Here is a 24,250-nt window from a genome sequence, read left to right on the forward strand (position 1 = left end):
AAAGTCAACAGCAGAAGAAAATAATTTCATAAAAGAAAAACAACCTTTCATTCAATAATGAGTATTTACCACCAATTCCAGCATGAGGAATTTCTCTTTGAGGGAAATTTCAATGACACTGATAAAATACAAATAATCAGAGAAAATACCAACACAGAATTGAAAGGGAGAGAGGTCTTTGTAACCCTGATCTCATAAATTATATCCAAACAAAATTTCAACACCATATGCATACTGTAAAATGGTGTGCTTATGACTAAGAAGGAAAAAAAATGTCAGACACTCATGGATTTGTCTTGTTGCTTCTCCAACATCTAAACATTTAACCACTTCCCAGTATGTGAAATCAATTCAGGAATCAATTATCTTGTTTGCTAGGGTCCATTTATTGATTGTTACTGGAAGATAATAAAAAAAATTGCAGATAATACACATTCTACTTAAAAGTTCAGACCTTTTTTTTTTTTAAACTTCAGACCTTTCATTTAAAAATTATCTAAGCCCTGCTTCCACCCTTCCTGGTGTGATCTGTGTTCCTTCTGCGACAATCTAGCACCTTTCTATGAAGTGGAAACAAAGGATTAGTCCTAGAAAGGAGTTGAAACTGAAAATAATGGTCAAAATTATTCGAAGGTGGCAGCACAGATGGAACCTCACATGATAAACTAAAGAAAACCTGTTGTTAAGGATTTAGCTTCTCAATGAGAACGATCATGTTGTTTAGAAGGTTACCTAATCAAGCAAATGAACACATTCACCCAGTTGGAAATGCAGAAAGAGATACGATTGATGTGTTCCAGCAGAATCTTAGAGATGCCTAATCAAAGGTGATCTTTAATCCCCTCACACCCATAGACAGGACATTCACAACTCTGCAACGTTACAACTACTATGGTACAATTTCCCCATTTAAAAAAATTTTACCCTTACTCCCTCATTGTATGTAAAGATACTGGTATATGTGCACAGTCATAATGCTTAAAAAAATAAAGAAAAAAATATTTTAATCAATATCAAATGGGAAAAGGAAGAAATATAAATACCCCATTCCCCACCAGTGGCAAGTTCATTCCACTTGTTATCTCTTTAGTATATTATTTTGCTCTCACTATTAAACAAAAATTAAAAACAGCAAACAATTCTTGCATAACTTATTTATATATTTTCAATATTTTTCTTTCAATTCTTTCAAAGCAATACATCTATTTGGTAATGGCAATTTGTCTCTAAGGAGGGATGAATCATTATAAAGAAACTGATCCTAAATTACCCTTCAGGTAAAGCATCTTGTTCAAATAAGGTTTTTGTGTACAACACTTTTTTTTTTAATGTGGCAATATAAATCAAATGCTTTAACATTTTGCCTACCCAGCAATTCTGCTTCTGAGACTTTATCCTAAGGGAAATCATCACAACTGTGCATGAAGATTTAGCTTTAAGGATGTTGATCACGACATTGTTTCTAATGGTAGAAAACTGGAAACGGCCCAAATGTCAATCATAGGAGAATGGCTAAGGTGCCGCACATCCACAGGGTGCAATTCGATGCAGTCGTTAAATCATGTGGTGGAAAGTATTTTATGACCTGGGGAAATGTTGCATTGTTGTAAAACAAGTTTTGTAAAACAAGTTTACAAAAATTATGATTTCACATATTTTTAAAAAAGCATTTTTATGCACAGAGATAAAAAGGCTGGAACTATATATACCAAATATGAACAGTTTTTATTTCTGGGTGCTGGGATTATAGACAATTTTTTTCTATGTTTACCTGCATTTCCGAAGCTTCCTGCGACGTACACGTAATAAGTGAATTTTTAAAAGATAACAATGATGCTAAGGGGAAGAAGTCTTTCTACAAATTGTCTGCAGCAAGTTCATGGGCAAATATGATACACTGGTGGAGCGAGACACAGACAGCATAAACAGACAAAGGCAGAACTTACACGAAGTGCTGTTAGCCCGCAGATGTAGAAAATTATTTATATACCTTCATGAAAGTTAGCGTATTCCTTTTGTGGTGTGCAGTTGTTAACCGTATTTTAATCTAATAAATGCCTAATATCTAAATCAGAGGCAGGACCTGCATGTTTTGGTTCACTTTTAAGAAAAAACCATATACATTACCTTTAGGAGAAAGCTGATTATTATGGGCTGCTTGCCCCATGAGCCTTTTTTCATTTCTTTAGGGAAAAAAAAAAAAGGCTGAGACTTGGTTGTTGTTGCCTATTATAATTATGAAACTTATTATTTTGAAATAATTATGGGGTCATAGGAAGTTGTGAATACAGTACACAGAGTTCTGGGAAGCTTCCTTCAGCGTCCCTCAAATGGTGACAACTCACATAACCGCATTATAACATAAAAAAACCAAGAAATTGACGTTGGTACAGTACTATTAAGTCAATTACAGACCTTATTCAGTTTTCACCATTTTTTACATGCATTCCTGTGTGTGTGGTTCTATGCAATTTTATCCCAAGGCTAGATTCATGTAACCACCACTACCATCAAAATACGCAACTTTTCCAAAGGAACTTTCTCACGCTACCCCTTTATTTGTACCCTCCCCACCCATACCTGTTCCCAGTGACCACTAATCTGTTCTCTATCTCCATAGACTTGTTTGCCTACTATGATTTTATGCTTTTGCCACCAGGGAAATGGATAAAATGGTAAGGGGAACAGGGTGACTAACCATACTGATGGAAATGGTAGTATCAGAAGTTTTAAGCAGGAAATAACAACAAATAAGCTGCTTTCCAATATTGCTTGTAATTTATTCAGAAATTTTATTTTGAGGAAGAAACTCAAAATCGTTCTAAGTCCAATTTTGTATGAGCAGACTCTAACTGTGCAGTGCTTTTCTGTCTTTTGAAAGTGGTGTGTAGCTACCATTATTGCCAGAAAGTCCCCTTAAGAATTAGAATCCAAGGAGGAGATGAAAGTAAATGAGACATCACACACTCATTGTAGAAACAAGGAATGCTGAATAAATGTTTCTCACTTCGGCAAAGCTGAACTGTTGGCGTTAGTTTAATTTTCCTTCCATTTCTTTCCATCTTGTGTTTCATACAGATCCTTTTATGAAAGAAGAACTTTCTCCAAGCATCTTAGGTGTACAAAATCAAATTGTTGTGAAAGTCTTTCCTTAAAATCTACAATCTTGAATTTCATACAACTGGAATCATAGCATGTGTACTTTTGTGTTTGGGTTCTCTCTCTCCAAATGATGTTTCTGAGGTTCACCCATGTTGTAGCATGTATCAGTACTTCGTTCCTTTTTATTGCCGAGTCGTATTTCATTGTGTGGATATACAATATGCTTATTCTCTTGCTAATGGCTATTTGGATTGTTCTCCAGTTTTGGACTACTATGAAGAAAGCTGTTGTGACTATTCTTGTGTACTTTTTGGTTTAAAAGAAACCCTCATTTTTTCTTGGATATGTAACTGTAAATGGAATTGAGTCAGAAGGTAGATGAATGTTTAAACTGGTAGACAGTGCTCCATGGTGGTTGTATGAAGTTTGCAAAGCTAATATATGGCGAGAGAGGTCAGAAAAAGGGTGACTTCTGGGTTAGAGGGGCAATTTTCTGAGATGATGGAAAGTTCTATGATTCTGGGTGGTGATCACAGATGTATATACATAGGTGAAAAGTCATCCCAGTCTACATTTAAGATTTGTGCATGTTACAATATGTAATTTATACCACAACAAAAAAGATGAAAAAAAAAAGCCAAACCTACAATCCTGTGTCACCTGAAGCTGCCTTCTCTTACTTGCCTTTCATCATTCTGGACCCTCCATTCTCTCTATGCATCCTTATCTAAAAATTACTTCCTAGTTTAATAAACAGAATCTGATTATGTTTCAGGTTGGTCTTTCAAATACTAAGATGGTTAAATTATCCTCTAAACCTAATCTTTTCCAGAATACATACTTCTAGCCCCTCAACTGACACAGTCTTCAGAGCTTCTCACTTATTTTTGTTACGGAGCCATGGGTGATTTCAAAATATGAGAATTAGAAGTGGAAATAATCATCTGAATCCCTGAAACCCGACAGTACAGAGCTCAGGGGAAACGTGCAGTCTGAGCAGCCCTGGCCACGAGCATTCTCTGAGTACTAGTTGGGCTGGCCCTGAAGCTGAGCACCTGGAGCGGTTTGTTCCTATGGTCGTGTGGTCAACAAACCCCTCTGATTCTATTCAAACCAATTTCAGCCAAAGCCAGGTCTTTTCTCTTTTACTTCAGCCATGAGAATTTTTGAACCTATGAGCAGGATTTCACATTTGACTCCATTAAATTTTAAATCTTAAAAAAAAATCTAGGACTTCTCTGGTGGCACAGTGGTTAAGAATCCACCTGCCAATGCAGGGGACACGACCCCTGGTCCGGGAAGATCCCACGTGCCGCGGAGCAACTAAGCCTGTGCACCACAACTACTGAGCCTGCGCTCTAGAGCCTGCAAGCCACAACTACTGAGCCTGCGCTCTACAGCCTGCAAGCCACAGCTACTGAGCCTGCGCTCTAGAGCCTGCAAGCCGCAACTGCTGAGCCCACGTGCCACAACTACTGAAGCCCGTGCGCCTAGAGCCCGTGCTCCGCAACAACAGAAGCCACCGCATGCTGCAACTACAGAAAGCCCGCGCCACGTGCAGCAACAAAGACCCAATGCAGCCAAAAATAAAATAAATAAATTTATAAAAAAATAAAATCTAAACCATTAAATATTAATGGTTTCAGCATATTAGTCCAGGCTATTAGTCATTGTTGTAACTCAACCTACCACTCACAGCTTTGCTCCATATACCTCGTAAGTACACCTTCCTCCCCATATGATTATTATCATCATCAAAATTACTGCTGACATTTATCAAGGGCTTATTAAGTGCCAGGCACTGTTGTTAATCACTTACACACATTAATCCTCAGAGCAACCCTATGAGATAGGACCTACTGCTAGCCCTGTTTTATAGATGGGGAAAGTGAGGCATAGAACAGTTAAGAAATATGCCAACATCACACACTTAGAACAAATAATGAGCTTCCCCCAGAACACACGCTTTTTAACTGTGCTATGCTGTTGACAAGGTCTGATTTAAAAACACACTGACCATAGCAATACCAAGGAGAGAATCCAAAAATGGTATTCTAGAGATCACCCTAAATTTGCAACCGTCTGCAATGATCTATGTGCAACCATTTATTAATAGTTATGATAGGTATTATACCATTAAATTATACCATTTATTAATGGTGTAATAGGTATCATGACCACATTGCTCCACGTTACCTAAAAAGACAGCATTAAAAACATTATCAAAATTCACTTTGTTATAAGGCAGAAACTAACACACCATTGTAAAGCAATTATACTCCAATAAAGATGTTAAAAAAAAATTATCAAATGTTTTATTTAAATAAAGATACAAATACTTCCATGGCATTTCTCTAATTCAGAAATATAAAGAAAAATGGCCTTAATAAGAAACATTTAAATATTATTGTATAGACTACAAATATTTTCACATGTACTATCACATCTATTTTTATGTCACACAACTTCCTCAGTAAATCCATGCTGGATCTTCAATCACCTCTTTCCTAAGTGTTCATAAACCACATATTTCTCTCCTCTAGAATTTTGCTGGGATTGATTTATTTGTTGAAATTCTTAAAAAAAAAAAAGAATCAAAAGTATTGAGGGAAAATAGAAAATAGGAGTGAATAGTTGTATATTTTTATTAACTTATTAACACATTACTTTCTTATCCAGATAGTAGTACTACAAGATAAATCAAAGAATTGGACAACAGCACATGACTGTGTAGGTCAGTCCTCAAAAATCTTTCATTTTACAGATAAAAAATACAGGCCCAGGGAAGCTAAATGATATACTTAAGAGCTGCCTAACTAATTAGTGACAGAGATGGTCTTGCAATAGCGTGTCTTTGTCACCATCCCATACTGCCAATGTGGTACTTGCTTTTATTTTCCTTATCATCTTTCTCTTATACTTTATCATCTTCCTTGGAAAATGGCTTCACAATTAAAGTCTTGAGACTTTTGCCTCCTCTGAACTTCAGCCGCCCAGAACACCTGCTGACAGGTTTCTACCTCACTTGTATATACTTATTTAGCTATTTGTCATTCTGATATTTTCATAAACTTTAATCATTTGTGTTTAATTTTACATTTTTTTCCCAGTGGGAATAACTATAATCTCATCTTTTAGAATCTCTCATCTTTCTTGAACCAATTTCCACTTTAAAAATCTCTGTATCTCCTATGCCACATAGTGTCCGCACAAAGTATTTATTGAATCTCCATTTATGGGTTTATATTTATCTTTCGTTTGAATTAAAAAAAGGGTGTGACTTCTCGTTGTTGTTATTATAAGCTATACGATAACATGCTCTCCTTTAAGGTGCTTCCTTTTTGGTAAGAATTAAATCCAAGGTATTAACTACTCTCAGGCTTTGTCGACTTTGGTTGTAATTAAAGTGTAAGACAAGACCTTGTCAGAAGCTTTGCTTTTAGCAAATGAGACTCGTAGATTGACAGGTGCAGGCCTTCACATCGCCTGCTCCAAACTCACAACCTCTAAAGACTAGGTGGACCTTCCACCTGTTCCCCACATTCCACTTTTTTTCCCTCCTCATGTCGTTGTTATGACTCAGCAGAAGTAGGCAGGTGTTGGTGGGTTACATGAATCCTGGCAGGCTCTTGATAACGTCTTAGTTACATGCCCCCGAAAGACAGATTATCTAAGGCTTATACTGGGCCTACATAGTTAAGAAAGAGATCCCCAGAGAGCAAATGAAATGAAGTAGTTATAGTTTAAAATAGAAAGTTTTGATCACCCAGGAAATAAAAAAAAGTTTCTGCACTGGGATTCCCATATGTTGTTTAAAGAAGAAAAGCCAAACTCTAAAAACTCTTTTATACTTGTTGGTTGGAAAACCCTGCATACGTTTCCCTGAAGGATAGAATTCTGTTTCTTCACAGAGTCTGAAATCACCTCCCCAGTCCTCTCCAGCGGCATTCTACTGCTTCACATCTTAGGGCTTTCCCAGCGTTCATCTCTCAACCACCTCAAGTCAAAAAAGGGCAGAGTGTGAATCCACTGTGCCACTCCCTTCACTCTGGGGGCAGGCTGAAGCCCCTCCTCTGCTGACATTGCTTCCAAGTCTCTCCATGGTCTCCAGAACAAAATCCAAACTAGACCCAAAGCTCTTTGAGGCCTGGCCCCTGCTTAACTCACCCAGTGCAAGTTCAGCCCTTTGCTACAGCCTCTGTCTTCCCTCTGCTCTGTGGGAAACAGAGTTCTCCTCACAAGCTGTGTCAAAACTGCCCTGAACCTCTGGACATATTCTCTTTGCCTCCAGCACCTGCGCTGTCTGGCTCAGCACAGATCCCACCTCCACTGGAGTGGCTTCCCTCATTACCCTGGATGAGGTGTCCCTTCCATCTTGGGTTAAACTCTATCAGTCTTTACACTTTACAGCGATTGTCCATTCTCTTATTTCCCTCTCCTACTTATGTGGTGTGCTTTAGGGGTAAAAGCTGTGTTTCTTCATCACTTTGTATCCACAACACAAAGCAATGTTTGAAACATAGTTGGTGGTCAGTGTTTGCTGAATAAAATCCTAAGTTAATGTACTAACATATCAAATCATTTGATATTACCTTCCTTCAACATGCAAACATTTACTTCTAATTTAGCTTCTGGGAGCCAAAAGTGATCAGTGTTGATGGGTGCTTTAAGAGGGAGTCATAACTTGTTATTTCTCAACACGTATGCTTCCTTTATCTTTGCTTACAGCATTCCGGCAGAAGGCATGACATTGGACTGTGCTCTAAATCTAGATGTCTATTTGAAAAGGCAGTGGAATGAAAAAGTGGGGCAGGAAGAACGCAAGAGTAAAAGCTGAAACAAGGTTGAAGACAAGTAGAATTTTTATCCAGAAACAAGGAAGGCAAACCACACATCTTCTGGCTCCCAAGGACCCTTTACGAGAATGATGCTGCTGGAAAAAAAAAAAAAGTCATCTCAGGGAGGATGACTGTTAAGTTTTCAAAAGTCATAAATGGCTCATAAGATCAAACCTGCAATGCAATGAAATAATCTTAGGACAAATTTATGTAATTATGAGTAAAACTGTCAATTTGATGTGTCTCAGAAAACCCATGGGGCAAAACTTTAGATAGGACAGAATTTTTCCAGTGATAATCTTTTCGCCTTATTTCCTTTTGTTCATCTGCAATAATAATAACAATCAAGATGTAATTTTAAAAGGACCATTACTTTCCCGGTGCATGAGATTAGTCAACTGAGGGTCAATTTTACATCTATACTTCTAAAAGAATGTTTTCAAGGGTGGCAACCAGCAGATAAGTCCCAAGGCACCTCACAAGTAAGGACACTATGTCATAGTGCATCTCCATCTAACAAGTTGTTCGTTCACCATAGATGCTCTGAACACCTACTGTAGTACATAAGTGTCCAAGAAGAAGAGGACACAGGGCTTGCTCTCAAAGAGTTTCTTTCTCTGTACTTCCCACAGCATGTTTCAAACTGATTCACTGAGCACGGATTCATCCCACCTCGACTCACCATGGGTTGTTTTTTGTTTTTAACATCTTTCTTCAATAGACTGAAAGCTTCTTGGCGACACAGAGTAAATCATATTCATCTCTGAATGTGGAAGCACCTAAAAGTTAGTATTTTCAACATAAAGGTTTGATAGATCCTTGCTGAATTAATTTGAAAAAATTAACCTAATTACTCTTACAACCATTTAAGATTACATAGTATCAAGCATCACTTTTCTTGGTTGCCCAGCAAACTGATATACTTGAAGTTTGTGTAGCCTTGACAGACGCTTTTAGAGCCACGAACTGACTAACCAAACAAACAAAATTGAAAAACAAACGAATGAAAATGCAGCCCACTTCTCCTTCCTGTTTGTGGACTGTAATGTCTTATTACTGTACCATTATGTGATGCTGTCCTCCATGTGACTGTCTTCAATAAAATTTCTCAGTTTACTCCTGTTCATGATATGATGCAATGAAAACAACAGGTATGTAAAATTCTGTCCTTAGATTTTTTTGGGGGGGGGGTTCCAGACAGTATGAAGTCTTTTTGTCCCACCTTCAAAAAGCCAATCTAAGGTCCCCTTTCAACCAAAGGTGAAAACTTCACTGAAGAAATAAAAAGGACTGATATACTAGAACCTCAAAATGATGCGCCACCTGGGATGGGGAAATACTACATGATCTTGGTAACCTGGAGGAGAGGGAGAGGCACGCAACACGGATTCAACTATCATGCTACAAAGCCAAACAACAGATCTTATTTGCAACTTTCGAATGGATTACCCCAAAAGGTCTGTGTCAGGAGGCCCTTCTGTGGCTGGTGCCCTGGAGCCAAATATGGCAGCTTATGGGATGGTGATGGCCAGCTAAGGAGGGATGTTACCTTGGTAAATTATGATAACTGGGCAGTAAGGATTACTAAAGCCAGCATAAATTTAGAGGGTTTGTTCATGTGCCAACTCTGCGAATTACAGATGTATGCATTCATAAAATGTCTTCCAACATCAGAGATTGTAGAAGTTTTTCACGCACACAGTCTTCACTGAAACAGCATCTGTTATCAGAACTCCCGCTCATTGCATGTATAGTATATACATACACTTTGTAACCTCAAAGGCCTAGTCCTCTTGACAGATCTCTTAGTTTCCAAGTCAGCAGGGCACCCGCTGCAAAGCTATACAGGGCCATCACTTCTCAGTCGCTCGTGCTTACCAGCCTGAAGCCATAGCCCATGGTGTCAGTGCTGATAATTATTTTCTTCTTTGAAGCAGCAACGGGATTATCTGCCTATCTTTTACACAAGGATTCTCTTCAGCATTTGCCGGGTATCCTTGATCTTTTCCATAAGAGCCAGGCCAGGGAAGGGAGCTGGACTAGGCTTCGAGTCTGTCACTAGGGACTGATAGCACTTCAAACCCTCTTTCTTGAATGCAGCCTCCTTTTGTAGTGGATATGTCTCAGAAGCTGCCTGTGCCTATGGCATCAGAACTCACATCTATACATACACTTGACCGAAAAGCACCATTTTGGAGGTCTGGACAGCCTGACACTGACTGCTTCAATACAGATTTTTTTTTTAATATTTATTTATTTAATTTGGTTGTGCCAGGTCTTAGTTGTGGCTCGAGGGCTCCTTAGTTGTGGCATGTGAACGCTTAGTTGTGGCATGCATGCGGGATCTAGTTCCCTGACCAGGGATCGAACCCGGGCCCCCTGCACTGGGAGTGTGGAGTCTTAACCACTGCGCCACCAGGGAAGTCCCGTCAATAGAGATTTTATTCACCGGTCCTTCTGGCATCTCAAATCCCTCTTATTCCACAAACATAAATGGAAAACAGCCTAACGAAAAGACAGGGTATCCAGTGACCATTTCAGAGGAATGGAGATGATAGTTGAGTAACTTGTACTAGTTATAAGGCCCTGGGCAATGAACAAAGTGTACAAAATTTTTACTTATAACTACATGCTGACTCTGCAAACCAATGAGTAGCAAAAAGCTTATTCTCTGAATAGTCTCAACATAGAGTGATTCCCTCATGCTTTCTTTAGAATTTCTGTTTTCAATCTACTGAGATGAAAGTATTTCCCCCAATGTTACAAACATGTCTTGTTCTTGAAAGTATACCCTTTGCACATTGCCAGATGGTAGATAATAATGCTAATTTAGGATGGGCTTGACGCCACCAGTAAAAATGGTCTTGATACAGTTGTTGCATTTATATAGTATTCGTGACTATAAAAAAGACCAGCTGTCCCTCACAGGGAAGTTCCTGCCCCCAAATTTAGGGCAATCACTAAATGACCTAATGGAGTAAATATCGAAAAGAGCTTGGATTTGTATTTCTACCGGTACAAATTGCCCCAAGGCTGAAACGATTTGTCTTTTGATCAGGAGTGAAAATGTTGGGCATTTTTCATTTTTCAGCTTTCCAAATGTTAGAGTTGTTTATAGATAAAACTAAGCATTTCCATTCTTACCAAATATCTACACATATGTCCTATGAGATCTAAAATTAATTTTAATAACAGGCCGTAACTCTTTTGGGGGGGGCAAAAGACTGGGCTTTTATGCTCTCGTTTTAACTGACATTTTATGTGTGGTTTTCCATTTGAACAAAATGGATTGAGAACAGAGGTGAAGTTCAGGAGTGGTCACCTTAGCACTTTATAATGGTTAATAGTTACTGAATTCTTACTGTATGGTCCACACTGTTCTAAACATTTACCATGGATTAACCGCTTTAATCCTCACAACAAATTCCCGGCTGCGTGATCCTGGGCAAGTTACTTAGGTTTTCTAAGCCTCGATTCCATTTCCAGAGAAAGAAATGGAAGCTTAGAAGGTTAAGTGACTTGCTGAAGTTCACTCAGCCAGTGAAAGGCAGAGCTGGGACTTGATCTCAGCAGGTCTTCCCCACCAACAGGACTGCCTTTGGCATCCTCAGGGATCACTAACTAGAGGCAGAACTAGACACTCCCAAAGGAAATGCTCACAAAATTAGCACTCACATTCCTATTCACTTGCTCTGTGAGATTCTTCTAAAATTGAAATGGGCAAATGATAATGAATAAGAAACGCATGAATTCTTTTCCCCATTCCCACCCTAATCTTTGAGACTTAAGCTTTCAACCTAGGTGGCCTATAAACTTCTTTGAAAGGCGATCCAAAGCTTGCAACAACTTTCTCAATGGCTTTGAAAAGAAGGCTCTGATGCCTTAATGATCTTAAAAAACATTTCTGTCTTTATAGCTAATGTATGACTGAAAAAAAGACATAAATCTCCGATTAAATGGACACCATACATCAAATCCCCTTTGTGACTAAAGAAATCAGGTACACGTTGAAGATGGAAGGACATATTTTGAAGATGGTTTCAGAAAGATAAGCAAATATAGATACGCCCAGTTCTTAAGGAACGATTTTAAAAGAATCTTAAAAGACAATGTGGCATTACTGAAATTCTGCACCACGGCTCCAGCCCGCCTAATTCATGCCTTTGTAAGAGGAGTGAGAGAGGGAGTGAAAGTCACTTCAGCAAGGCTTACGTTTATGAAAAACACATGGGCTTTTAAAGCCAGCTAAACCTGAATTTGCATCTCAGTTCTACAGTTTTCAAGGAATGTGGTCTTGAAAGTTACTTAAATTCACAAGCCTCAGTTTCTGCATCTGCTAAAATGGAATAACTACCTCCTTGCAAAGACACTGTAAGGGTTATGGGTAATGTGTGCAATGTGCTTGGCACGTGGTAGGTCCTCAACAAACTGTAGCTGATAATAACAACAAGAACAGTGTTAATAAAAACAATAAAAAATTCTGCCAACAGCAGAGACCAGTGGAAGTATGATGATGGTTAAGAGCACGGACCAGGGGTGAGACCACCTCAGCTTTTATCCTGGCTTTCCTTTCCTCGTAGAATTCACATCTTATTGAAGAAAGACTGTTCTCGGTTTATCTCTGCTCTCATAACATAACATCTCCAGGGCTTTACGTGACATCTTAGGCTCTTCACTTCAGCAAATTACTTAACTCTTCTCTGTACCAGTAACCACAGCTGTAAAATGGGGCTAATAATAGTATCTACCTCATATGTTTGTGGTGAGAATAAATGAGTCCATCCACATAGAGCTTAGAACCACGTCTGACCCTGACACATTATAAGAACTCAGTGCTAGCTGTTTTTTTAGTTGTTGTGTGAAGGACACTCCAAAACCAACACCAACCACCTGGATAAAAACTGCCCACCCATAATGCTGTTTAACAGATTGAAACTAGAAGAGCATGAGAACTCCTGAGGCTGGCAAGACAGCATTTCAGACTAATGGCTAGAATAATATAAGATCAGAAGTTATCTCAAGGGAAAAAATCAAAATGAGACTGCAGTTTACAAGGAGGTGTGATCAGTTAACTGGTAATCCTACTAAGACTCCAGGGTTGCCAAAGGGCTTCACTGTAAAAGGACTTTGTAAATGTCGCTTTTAAAAGTCAAAGCAAATAAAAAAGTGGAGAAGAATGAGAACGAGGCAAAGGGAACACAGGTTGCCTTCCTCCTTTCCTCAGAACATGTTGTGTTTTCTTCCCCCATGCTTTGCCATATTTCTAAATCCCTTTTGCAAAGGTCAGAAGAGCAGCACTAATCCCATTGTGTCACTTCCCAACATACTACTTAAAAACATTCAGCTACCTAGCAAATGTAATAAAGAAGGATGGCTGTACCCATAAAACATCCAAGAAACAGCTACCAAACCAGAGCATTCCAATTTGCAAAGATAACATATAATCCTGCTGCTTTGGGTGTGGCTCGATGGCGAGGGATGGTGAGGCTGGGATTCAAAGTGCTGTCTCCAGCATCTCATGGATTAGGATGATGACATCTGAACCAGGGTGAAGAACAGGGCACCCCCATTGCTGTCAGTACTCCAAGCCCTCTGAAGCACCCACTTTCTAACACAGGGGCAGAAAATGGGACAAGAACTGGGTCAAGGTCCTTTGGGTCTCCAGAAAAAGCAGCAGGGACGAACTTGAAAGAGCCCATTTTACGGTACGGGGTGAGGAAGAAGAGGCATGTGTTTAATAGTCTTGTGTGGTTGCAGCTCACTCCTCAAGCAACAGTAACTTCAGCAGCCACCTCATCATAGTTCTACTGTAAATGACACTGGCCCGAGCCAAGTCTGTACCAAAACACCCTCCAGAATTCAGCTGGGGTTAGGTCATCTGCAGTCTACTGACAACTGCTGAACTTAAAACCCCTAACGAGGCATCTCAGCAACAGTATGTGTCCTGCCACTAATGAGGCTCTTTTTCCATGAATAATGAATAAGAACATCATCTCTGTTGCCAGGTACAAACATAAACAAAGCTCAACACAAGGGCCTTGGTATGGTGAGTTTGTCCATTTGCAACAAAGGAATTTTGCAAAGTGAGAGCCAAGTTTTAGTGGAGGGTGGGACAAGCTCTTGTAACGAATAATGTGGACATATGTTATCAGAATCTAATAAATCAGCTTTTGGTTGTTGTGGAACAGAGGCTGTGCAAAGGGATAGAGAGAGACAACAGAAAGCTCCAAATGAGTTCATTTCTTTATTTTACACTCAGTCTCGTAACACAAAGCTGATGATTTCTGTAATGAGCCAAAATCTTCATGAAAGGAGCCTCAGGAGATCTGAGATCCCAAAGGCTCTGTTGGTTAAATCTTTTCTTAAGCCTTGATGTATCAGGCTGAGGGCAGGTCGGCGCTGGGGATGAGAACACTGGAACCTTGCCATGACACTGATGGCTACGGGGCGGCATGTGGAAAAGTGCATGGCCACTTGAACCCATGTGCTGGGTTCTGCTGGTACTAAAAGGCCTGTAATGTATGAGCATTTTGCCTCTAAGGTAAAGTCTAAGCCTCTGGCTTAGACTCCCAAGGTCATCCCAACAGAGATTCCACATATAAACAGAGAACAAAAGTGAGCTGACATGAAGGCCAAACAGTCTTTATTTTGTTTACTATAAAGTGTGCCACAAATACTTTTGTCTCTTTCTAAAATCAGTTCCATATTAGGTAGTGTATATCTTGTTACACAGGGTGCTCATGTTTGCACAGGCCAAGTGATGCCATCACTGGCTGACGGGTTTTAGTTTCCATCAGTTTGAGCAAGAATTAACAATAATATAAAACAAAAACAGTCTCATGATGCCTCAGTTCCTCCAACTGCGGGGGGTAACAACTCTAACCTATTTCAGAGATTCCTTATGAAGAACTGTAGGTCAAAAATAAGACTCAAATAGTATAGTTTGCCCTATATGTTTGATGACTATTTTGACCTGAATAATTATTTTTTTATTTTTATAAATTAATTTTATTTATTTATTATTTTTGGCTGTGTTGGGTCTTCGCTGCTGTGCACGTGCTTTCTCTAGTTGAGGCGAGCAGGGGCTACTCTTTGTTGCGGTGTGCGGACTTCTCGTTGCCGTGGCTTCTCTTGTTGCAGAGCACGGGCTCTAGGCGCATGGGCTTCAGTAGTTGTGGCTCGCAGTCTTTAGAGCACAGGCTCAGTAGTTGTGGCGCACGGGCTTACTGACTCCGCGGCATGTGGGATCTTCCCGGACCAGGGCTCAAACCTGTGTCCCCTGCATTGGCAGGTGGATTCTTAACCACTGCGCCACCAGGGAAGTCCCCCTGAATAATTCTTTAAATGCACTAAAGATGCTTACTTAAGAAAAAATATTTTATAAAGTAAACAATGATCACAAGTAATCACTCCCTAATACCCATTTTTATAAGCAAATATATTTATTTTTCGGGAGACAGTTAATGAAAGATGGCAGAATAGTATGAAATTCTGCAGAGATTCCAGAAGGTAAGTCATGGCAGGTAATTATGTAGAAAATTTTTGTACAATTAATCAAATAGTAAATTCACAGACAATGGCAATATGAGCAGAAGAGTTTTCAAATATCTAGGAGATGTCAGCTTATTTTTCTGGTTTATTAAGAAGAGGCAAAATGTTATTCTGTGCTCATGGGTGACCGCAAAGCCTCTCATATGAAGAAATGGGGGTTATTCTGCTAATGAGGAGAAGACCTGGGATGAAAGGACCATGATCTTATCTTCAAATATTACTGAACTGTCACAAGGTTTGTAGCAAGAGCTACCAGCTGTTCTATTGCTTTGAAGGATCAACATAACCAACAGGTAGTGGTCACAGTCAGCCGATGAGGGGTCACAGCAGGAGCTCAAACAGTCAGTGCTGCTCCAACAAGGTACATGCTATCTGCAGAGGTTCTGAGTGATTCCTGACCACGGAGATCAGGTGGAAATTCTCTAAGAGGATAGTCATCAAAGTGCTGTGCTATAAAAATGATCCTTCTGATCTAATCATTGAAATACATCAAGAAGAGAGGAATACTCAAGTAGATAAAAGTACCCAAGGACTTACCATCATACTTTGCTAAGACCGCCTGAACATCAGCATATGCTTGTAGTTCCAGAAGGGCTTCTAAAAGGTTTTCATGGATGTTGAACATGCTCAGGAGAGGGAACTCCTTCATTAACTAGGAAAGAAGAAACCAAGGAATAATTAATATATGTTTCTTGTCTTTTTAAAGTATAACTAATACTGAGTTATATTTATATACTATATATAAAAGTATAATGTAATTTTTAGAAGTATACTTAATACTGAATGATGAGCATTCATATCAATTATTACGTTGTAAAGCAATAAATGCTTAAATTTTTTCCTGCTATTTTGGAAAAATGGCAACTTTGAATTTGTGAGAAAGTAAGGTGGGAGAAATTCCAAAAGTGAGGAGTTTTTATGAACACTGAGGAACATGCTTAGAGATAGTACTGAATAATGTTAAAATGCCTTAAAGGTCAAATCAAGTGAAGGTTGAAAACTATCTCATAGGTGTTAACAGTTAGCAGTTTTGGATGGAAGCCAGAGCGTAGAAGGAGAAACAAAAGGCACTACTCTTCTGAGCAGCCTGGTGACCAAGTTAAGGAGAAAAAGTAGGAAAATAACTAGAAGGTGATATGTGTTGAGAAATTTTGTAGGTAGTGAGACAGGGAATGTTAGTAAAAGAAGAGGATGTTCAGGAGTTCCTGCCTGGTGGTCTCAATAAAACAGAAGTCAAGATTATTTTCTGAGACTGAGGGAACAGGTGGCAGGGAGGAAATAGGCAGACAGCGGTCAAAGTGTAGAACAATCAAGGATTGCAGAGGCCGTCTTGGGGCCCTAACAGACCATGCATTTGCAGAGGTTATAATTGGCACTGTTGTCAAGTTTCAGCTAACAGTGCTCAGCAGCCCAGGTACAGTGGCAAAGATGTCAAATGATGAGGCTGAGCCTGGGAAGACTGAATTAGATTCAATGAGAAGTCAAGAAGAGAACTGGCTAGAATGGTGAAAGAATGATTAAAGGAATGGCCTCAGGTTCTCGACAGCATGGGGAGGAAGAGAGGTCCAAAGAGAGTTAAAAGATATGATAATGAATTTCACTGGAAAACAAAGAGAAAGAAGACAGGACCAAGAATTTCAGAGTAAAATCTTATCTTCAAGAAAAATAAATCTCACCTTAAGAAAAAGATAACCAGGGTCTTTATAAAGCAAAGACACACACACACACGCACACACATGCCTATTTATATATATGTGTGTGTGTATGTATGTATTGATGTATACGTATATAACCTCTATTTAATCTCCTAAATGGATAACTGTTTTCTATTATAACACAATGACCTCTAAAAAAGTGATACCTTTTTTTTTTTTTTTTTTGCAGTATGCAGGCCTCTCACTGTTGTGGCCTCTCCCATTGTGGAGCACAGGCTCCGGACGCGCAGGCTCAGCGGCCATGGCTCACGGGCCCAGCCGCTCCGCAGCATGTGGGATCTTCCCAGACCGGGGCACGAACCCGTGTCCCCTGCATCGGCAGGCGGACTCTCAACCACTGCGCCACCAGGGAAGCCCCGATACCTCTTTTTTTGATGTCAAAATATTTAACGCAATTGTGCTGGGAGAAATAATACTCAAAAATAGGCTAATTTACTGTTAAGCAAGAAACCAGTGGATACATTGCATTGACTATCCACTTCTTCCAAGTTATAAAATCTTTGCCATATTGTTTTGTTTTTTTAAAGCCAAGAACATTTAGCATATCTCTAAAAATAAGTAATTTTCTGCCGCTCCAAAGCATCATATTACCAACGAATAACACCTATCAAAATGATTATGTCTTCAATAAGCCTGTCTGAACCCCCTAGAGACAGCCTGCAGTATTTTCATTGCTAGTAAAGTAAGTGAATAAGGCTGTATCACACATTGTTCATGTTCTGTAACCAATAAAAGTATTTCTTGTTCTGTGCGGCGAGCCGCCTCCGACCAGCAGAATGACGAGTCGCCACACGCAAGATTCTTCTCGTATCACACTTTATTGGAGCACAGCCTGGTTAAAGAAAAGATGGAAGGAAGACACCGCAATCCTATAGCAGTCTGCTTATATAGGGATTAAGAACATGTGTCACTCTGTGATTGGCTTTCGCCGATGGTGCGACTTGTGAGCCAGCATCGGATAGGTCGCTACTTTAAAACCTCATTAGTATACTTAGCGCAAGCGCAGTGGCCACAGGAAGGATGATTCAGCTTACTTCAGCTTCCTGCTGCGTGGCAGTTAGCTGACCGCGCCCTACATCTCCCCCTTTTTTATTTACTAGAATCACCAAGCAGAATGTAGCCCGTACAAGTGTTCACCTCATGATGTGCTCACTGTTCGAGGGCAGCCTTCCGTTGGCATGTCTGAGACACCTTCCTGCGTGCAATGCCAACAAGGGCTGCAGGGTGCAAAGGCTGACTCAGAATAAGTTTTGATTCCCTATAGAGGTGCAATGGCAACAGGGCCTCTCCGTGCAAGGGCAATCCATTCGAATTGTTTAGGACGGAGATCCAGGCTGCGGGAGAATCACCTTCACTAACAGCCAAAAGCGCTTGAGTGAGTAGGACCTTATCTCGATGTGCCCTGACGCGCATGCGACAGACCAACCAGAGACATATTATAATCCCAAATATACAGCAGAGCCCAAAGATCCCCACCCCTACCCACTCTTAAAAGAAGGAAAAGGCAGAAGAGAGCCAAGAGGTAAAATCTCCAAAGGTAACGGGTTCCAGCTTGGTAGCATTCAGTTGCATAATCTGAATCTTTTGCTTAAATATCATCCGTTCAGCTTCTTGAGACCAGTTTCCCTTTAGGAATTCTCCAATCTCTGCACTCAATCCTTTGTGGAATTCCAACTAATACAAAGACTTCGATTCAAAATAAAATCACTGGCATTATACGGTGCCCAGTCATAATTCAATGGCTGGGTACAGGCCGTATTCATTTCACAACTAGTGGAATAAAATATTGGAAGAACTCTGCTCTGAGAGTGAACCGGCATGGGAACTGGCCAGGTCCGGCTAATTCCCCAGAACGTCATATTCTCTGCCCTAAGCAAGGGAAGAATCATCAGGAACATCCAGCTCAGCATCTTCTCTGAAGTTTTCTTCAACAATTCTCGTCAGTCTTGATGGCACCCAGATCGGATCTTGATCCGACGGTTCACTCCGTGTGTCGAGTTCTGAATCGGTCCTCCATGCAGGGCGCGAAGTTCCCGGGTTTCGGCACCAAATGCGGCGAGCCGCCTCCGACCAGCAGAATGACGAGTCGCCACACGCAAGATTCTTCTCGTATCACACTTTATTGGAGCACAGCTTGGTTAAAGAAAAGATGGAAGGAAGACACCGCAATCCTATAGCAGTCTGCTTATATAGGGATTAAGAACATGTGTCGCTCTGTGATTGGCTTTCGCCGATGGTGCGACTTGTGAGCCAGCATCGGATAGGTCGCTACTTTAAAACCTCATTAGTATACTTAGCGCAAGCGCAGTGGCCACAGGAAGGATGATTCAGCTTACTTCAGCTTCCTGCTGCGTGGCAGTTAGCTGACCGCGCCCTACAGTTCTGGTTCACTTTGATTCTGGCTGACATCACCTTTTGATTTTTTTTCCCTTTATAATTAGTGCTTGTTAGAATTAAATCTCTCTGTCATTCAGCATTTGGCAACACAATCAAGACATTCTCTAACCTGCAACATTTAAACATTTACCATTTTCAACCAATTCTTCAGGTAAAGGTCAAACTTCAAGGACACAAATCATATTCTATAATTTAAAAAGTGCAACTCCAAATATTAGTATGCTGAAGCTTAAAAACTGAGAGGGGGGTCTAATTAAAATCCAATGAGACTAAGAGCAAACATGGAGGTCTTGGCTTGTTTAAACAGAACTTGAAGTAAGATGCTAGGAGTCTGGGCAGCAATGCTTTTGCTGGAAGCTTGGACAGAGTATACCATGTCCAAAAAAATAATCACCAATAAAAGGATTTTAAACATGGCAAATAGCAAATGTTGGAGAGGTAATCGAAGTCATATGACAATTTGGAAATCTAGCTTTGCTTCTTGAATATAAACAAGAAGAAAAAGTGAACCTTCTGCTGCCCCATCTCACTCTAGCTCACACCTGGCCCTCTCCAGCCCTTCACAACAAACTCTCTTAGAAAAAAGCCATGAATGTTCTACTCCCGCAGCTCCCTTCAATCCTCACTGCAAGCTACAATCTGGCTTCCAGCCCCACAATTCCTCTGAATCTGTTCATTCCACATTTCCAGGTGACTTAAATTGCTCCTGTGGACGCCCTCCAGTCCTTTTTGTGCTTGACCTCTGCAACATTGGACAGTTTGATGACTTTTTCCTTGAAACTCTTGTGTCTCTTGGCTTCCTCAACACCATTCCCTTCTGGTTTTCTTCATACTTATCTACTAGCTCCTTCTCTAGTTTCCCCCTTGTCTGCTACTTAGGAGAAGGTTGTCTCCCTGGTTATGCCCCAAGTGCCCTTCACATAAACACCCTCATCTCTAGGGTACTTCTGTGTCCAGGGCCTCAATACCACCACCTTTGTGGGGATAGCTCCCACATCCTCACATCCTCACATCCTGCTCTGACCTCTCTCCTAAGCCATTACATCAATTTACAAACTATCTCCCTGACAGTTTTACCTGATCCATCTAATACTGGGCTCATAAATTTCTCCTCCCCACGCCAACCCTTCAAACCTGTTTCCCCCCCCACACTCCCCGTAGTACTTCCTATTTCGGAAAAGAACCATTAAGCCCCACTAACCTCTTCGCCCTACCCACAATAGCCACCTTAGAGGTCCCTAAACCCCTGAATTCATATGTAAAAAATGCTTGTAGTTTTCATCAGGTTCGAAGAAAGCTCTGTCATGCAAACAAATACATAAACATAAAACAAGCAAACACTTTAAGAATCGTTATCATTTCCTCTTTTCTCTGACCTTGCTGCCAATAACTTAGTTTATGCCCTTACACTTGGCCTAAATTGCTCAAATAGCATCTTCCTCTGCTTACTTCTAGATCATCTTTTTCCAGCCCACCCTTCACATTACTGTCATAACGACTTTTCAAATAAACACACTTGAGTCCATCTCAAGCCTGCTTGAAAGGCAACCACTGACGTGGCTGGACTTATCCTAAGGAAAAATGCAGATGTGAATATAAATTTACAAACAAGATTGTCTTTCATGACATTATTTATAGTAGTGAAAAATGCAAGCAACTTAAAACTTTATCTATTATGAGGCATTTATGTAAAATAAGATAAAGTCATCTATTGGGCTATGATATACAGTCATTAGTAGCTAAATTCTCAAATAATTATTAATGGCATGGCCTTGGAAATGCAGACACATGACATTACATTAGAAAAAGTAAGATACAAACCAAATAACACAATAAGATCAAGCTTTTCTTCTGTATCTATGCATAGAAACATACTTGGTTAGAAACATACCAAAATGTTTACTAGTAGTTATTTCTGGTTAGTGAGATTAAAGGTGATTTTTATTTCTTCCTTCATATTTACCATAGGTTGTAATACTTTTAAAAGGAGTATGTGTACATTCTATAAACGGGGGAGGAAAAACTGTTTTTGAGAATATTGACTTCTCTGAGAACTATGAAACATTGATAAAGGAAATTGAAGATGATTTAAAGAAATGGAAAGCTATCCCATGCTCTTGGATTGAAAGAATTCATACTGTTAAAATGGGCATACTACCCAAAGCAATCTACAGTTTTAATGTGATCCATATCAAAGTACCCATGACATTCTTCACAGAACTAGAACAAATAATCCTAAAATTTATATGGAATCACAAAAGACCCGGAATTGCCAAAGCAATCCTAAGGAAAAAGAACAAAGCTGGAGTCATAACCCTCCCAGACTTCAGACAATACTACAAAGCTACAGTAATCAAAATACCATGGTACTGGCACAAAAACAGACATATTGATCAATGCAACAGAACAGAGAGCCCAGAAATAAACCCACACACCTATGATCAATTAATCTTTGACAAAGGAGGCAAGAATATACAATGGGGAAAAGAGAGTCTCTTCAGCAAGTGGTGCTGGGAAAGCTGGACAGCCACCTGTAAATCAATGAAGTTAGAACACACGCTCACACCATGTACAAAAATGAACTCAAAATGGCTTAAAGACTTGAATATAAGACATGATACCATAAAACTCCTAAAAGAGAACATAGGCAAAACCTCTGACATAAATTGTAGTAATATTTTCTTAGGTCAGTCTCCCAAGGGAATAGAAATAAAAGCAAAAATTTAAAAACGGGACCTAATTAAACTTAAAAGCTTTTGCACAGCAAAGGAAACCATCAAGAAAACAAAAAGACAACCTATGGAATGGGAGAAAATATTTGCAAATGGTGCAACTGACAAGGGCTTAATCTCCAAAATATACAAACAGCTCATATAGCTCAATATCACAAAAACCCAAACAACCCAATTAAAAAACGGGCCAAAGACCTAAACAGACATTTCTCCAAAGAAGACATACAGATGGCCAACGGGCACATGAAAAGATGCTCAACACTGCTAATTATGAGAGAAATGCAAATCAAAACTACAATGAGGTATCACCTCACACCACTCAGAATGGCCATCATCAAAAAGTCTACAAATAATAAATGCTGGAGAGGGTGTGGAGAAAAGGGAATCCTCCTACACTGTTGGTGAGAACATAAATTGGTGCAGCCACTATGGAGAACAGTATGGAGGTTCCTTCAAAAACTAAAAATAGGGTTACTGATATGATCCAGCAATCCCACTCCTGGGCATATATCTGGAAAAGATGAAAACTCGAATTCAAAAAAATACATGCACCCCAATGTTCACAGCAGCACTATTTACAATGGCCAAGACATGCAAGCAACTTAAGTGTCCATTGGCAAATGAGTGAATAAAGAAGATGTGGTATATAGGTAATGGAATATTACTCAGCCATAAAAAAAGAATGAAATAATATCATTTGCAGCAACATGGACAGACCTAGAGGTTATACTAAGTGAAGTAAGTCAAACAGAGAAAGACAAATGTCACATGATATCACTTACATGTGGAACCTAAAAAAAATGATAGAAATGAACTTATTTACAAAACAGACTCATAGTAAACAAACTCATGGTTACCAAAGGGGAAAAGGGGGAGTAGGGATAAATTAGGAGTTTGGGACTAACAGATACACACTACTATATATGAAACAGATAAACAACAAGGACCTACTGTATAGCACAGGGTACTATATTCAATATCTTGTAATAACCTATAATGGAAAAGAATCTGAAAAAGAATATATATATGTATATATATAATATATATACATATATATGTATGTATCTGTATTAACTAAAATCATTTTGCTGTACACCTGAAACTAACACAATATTATAAATCAACTATACTTCAATAAAAAGGGAGAAAAAAGAACAAAAAAGAATATTGACTTCTCATCAAATTTAGGATATAAAGTCCTTAGCATGGCAAACACAGCCCCTCGTGACCAGTCCCTGTCTACTGGCCAGCCTCACTTCTAGCCATTTACTAGACACACACTACATCTCACCATAGAATGGCTTTCAGTTCTTTAAACAAGCCACATTCACTCATATTTCTACCTGTGTGCTCCCTCTCCCTGGGTGCTCTCCCTTCGGCCTCCTGGGTCAATCTGGCCAGGTCCTCAACTTCCAGGAACACTTACCTGCCCACCCCTGACTCCTGACCTCTTATCCTCCATCTGCCAGGTTAGGGACTCCTGCCCCAAACTCCCAGAGTCCTTGTCACAATGGTCTGCTGGTCCATCTTCCCCACGAGCCTGGGAAGAGTGTGAGAGCAGGAACTCTGTCTTATCACTAGGTTCTTGGTCACTGACTGACCCATCGTAGGTGCTCAACACATATTTGATGAATGGAAGGCTTTTTAAAGGCTTTTAACAGTACTCTTCCTTTGGGGTACAGTCATATGGGTGCTGCCACAGGCCTGCTTCAGGCCCTGGGGTCACATATCCCTCAACATGTTCCTCTACCATTTAAAATCTTCCAATGACTTTCAGTATCTGCACCTTAGAACAGGTATAGCTAGAACCCATAAGCTTTGACTCAATGTAAGGAAGAATTTTCTTATACTTAGAGCTGTCTGAAAATGAACAGATGGTGTACAAAGTCTCCATCAATGGAACTTCATAGAGAGA

The 24,250-nt window shown here is 39.8% G+C and overlaps 1 protein-coding gene across 12 annotated transcripts in view; it reads right to left on the reverse strand.

The window, feature by feature from the left end:
- Positions 1–24,250, reverse strand: part of ST7 (suppression of tumorigenicity 7) — a 256,441-nt gene that overhangs the window by 39,062 nt on the left and 193,129 nt on the right. For all 12 annotated transcript variants that reach the window (XM_027102111.1, XM_027102109.1, XM_027102114.1 and 9 more), the window contains one exon: positions 16,029–16,143. In XM_027102111.1, the coding sequence (XP_026957912.1) occupies positions 16,029–16,143 (115 nt within the window). The remainder of the gene's footprint in view (positions 1–16,028; positions 16,144–24,250) is intronic.

The sequence above is a fragment of the Aethalodelphis obliquidens genome, unplaced genomic scaffold, assembly GCF_003676395.1.
Source record: "Aethalodelphis obliquidens isolate GAN/ISIS:26980383/991018 unplaced genomic scaffold, ASM367639v1 scaffold5, whole genome shotgun sequence".
In the NCBI taxonomy this organism is placed as follows: Eukaryota; Metazoa; Chordata; class Mammalia; order Artiodactyla; family Delphinidae; genus Aethalodelphis; species Aethalodelphis obliquidens.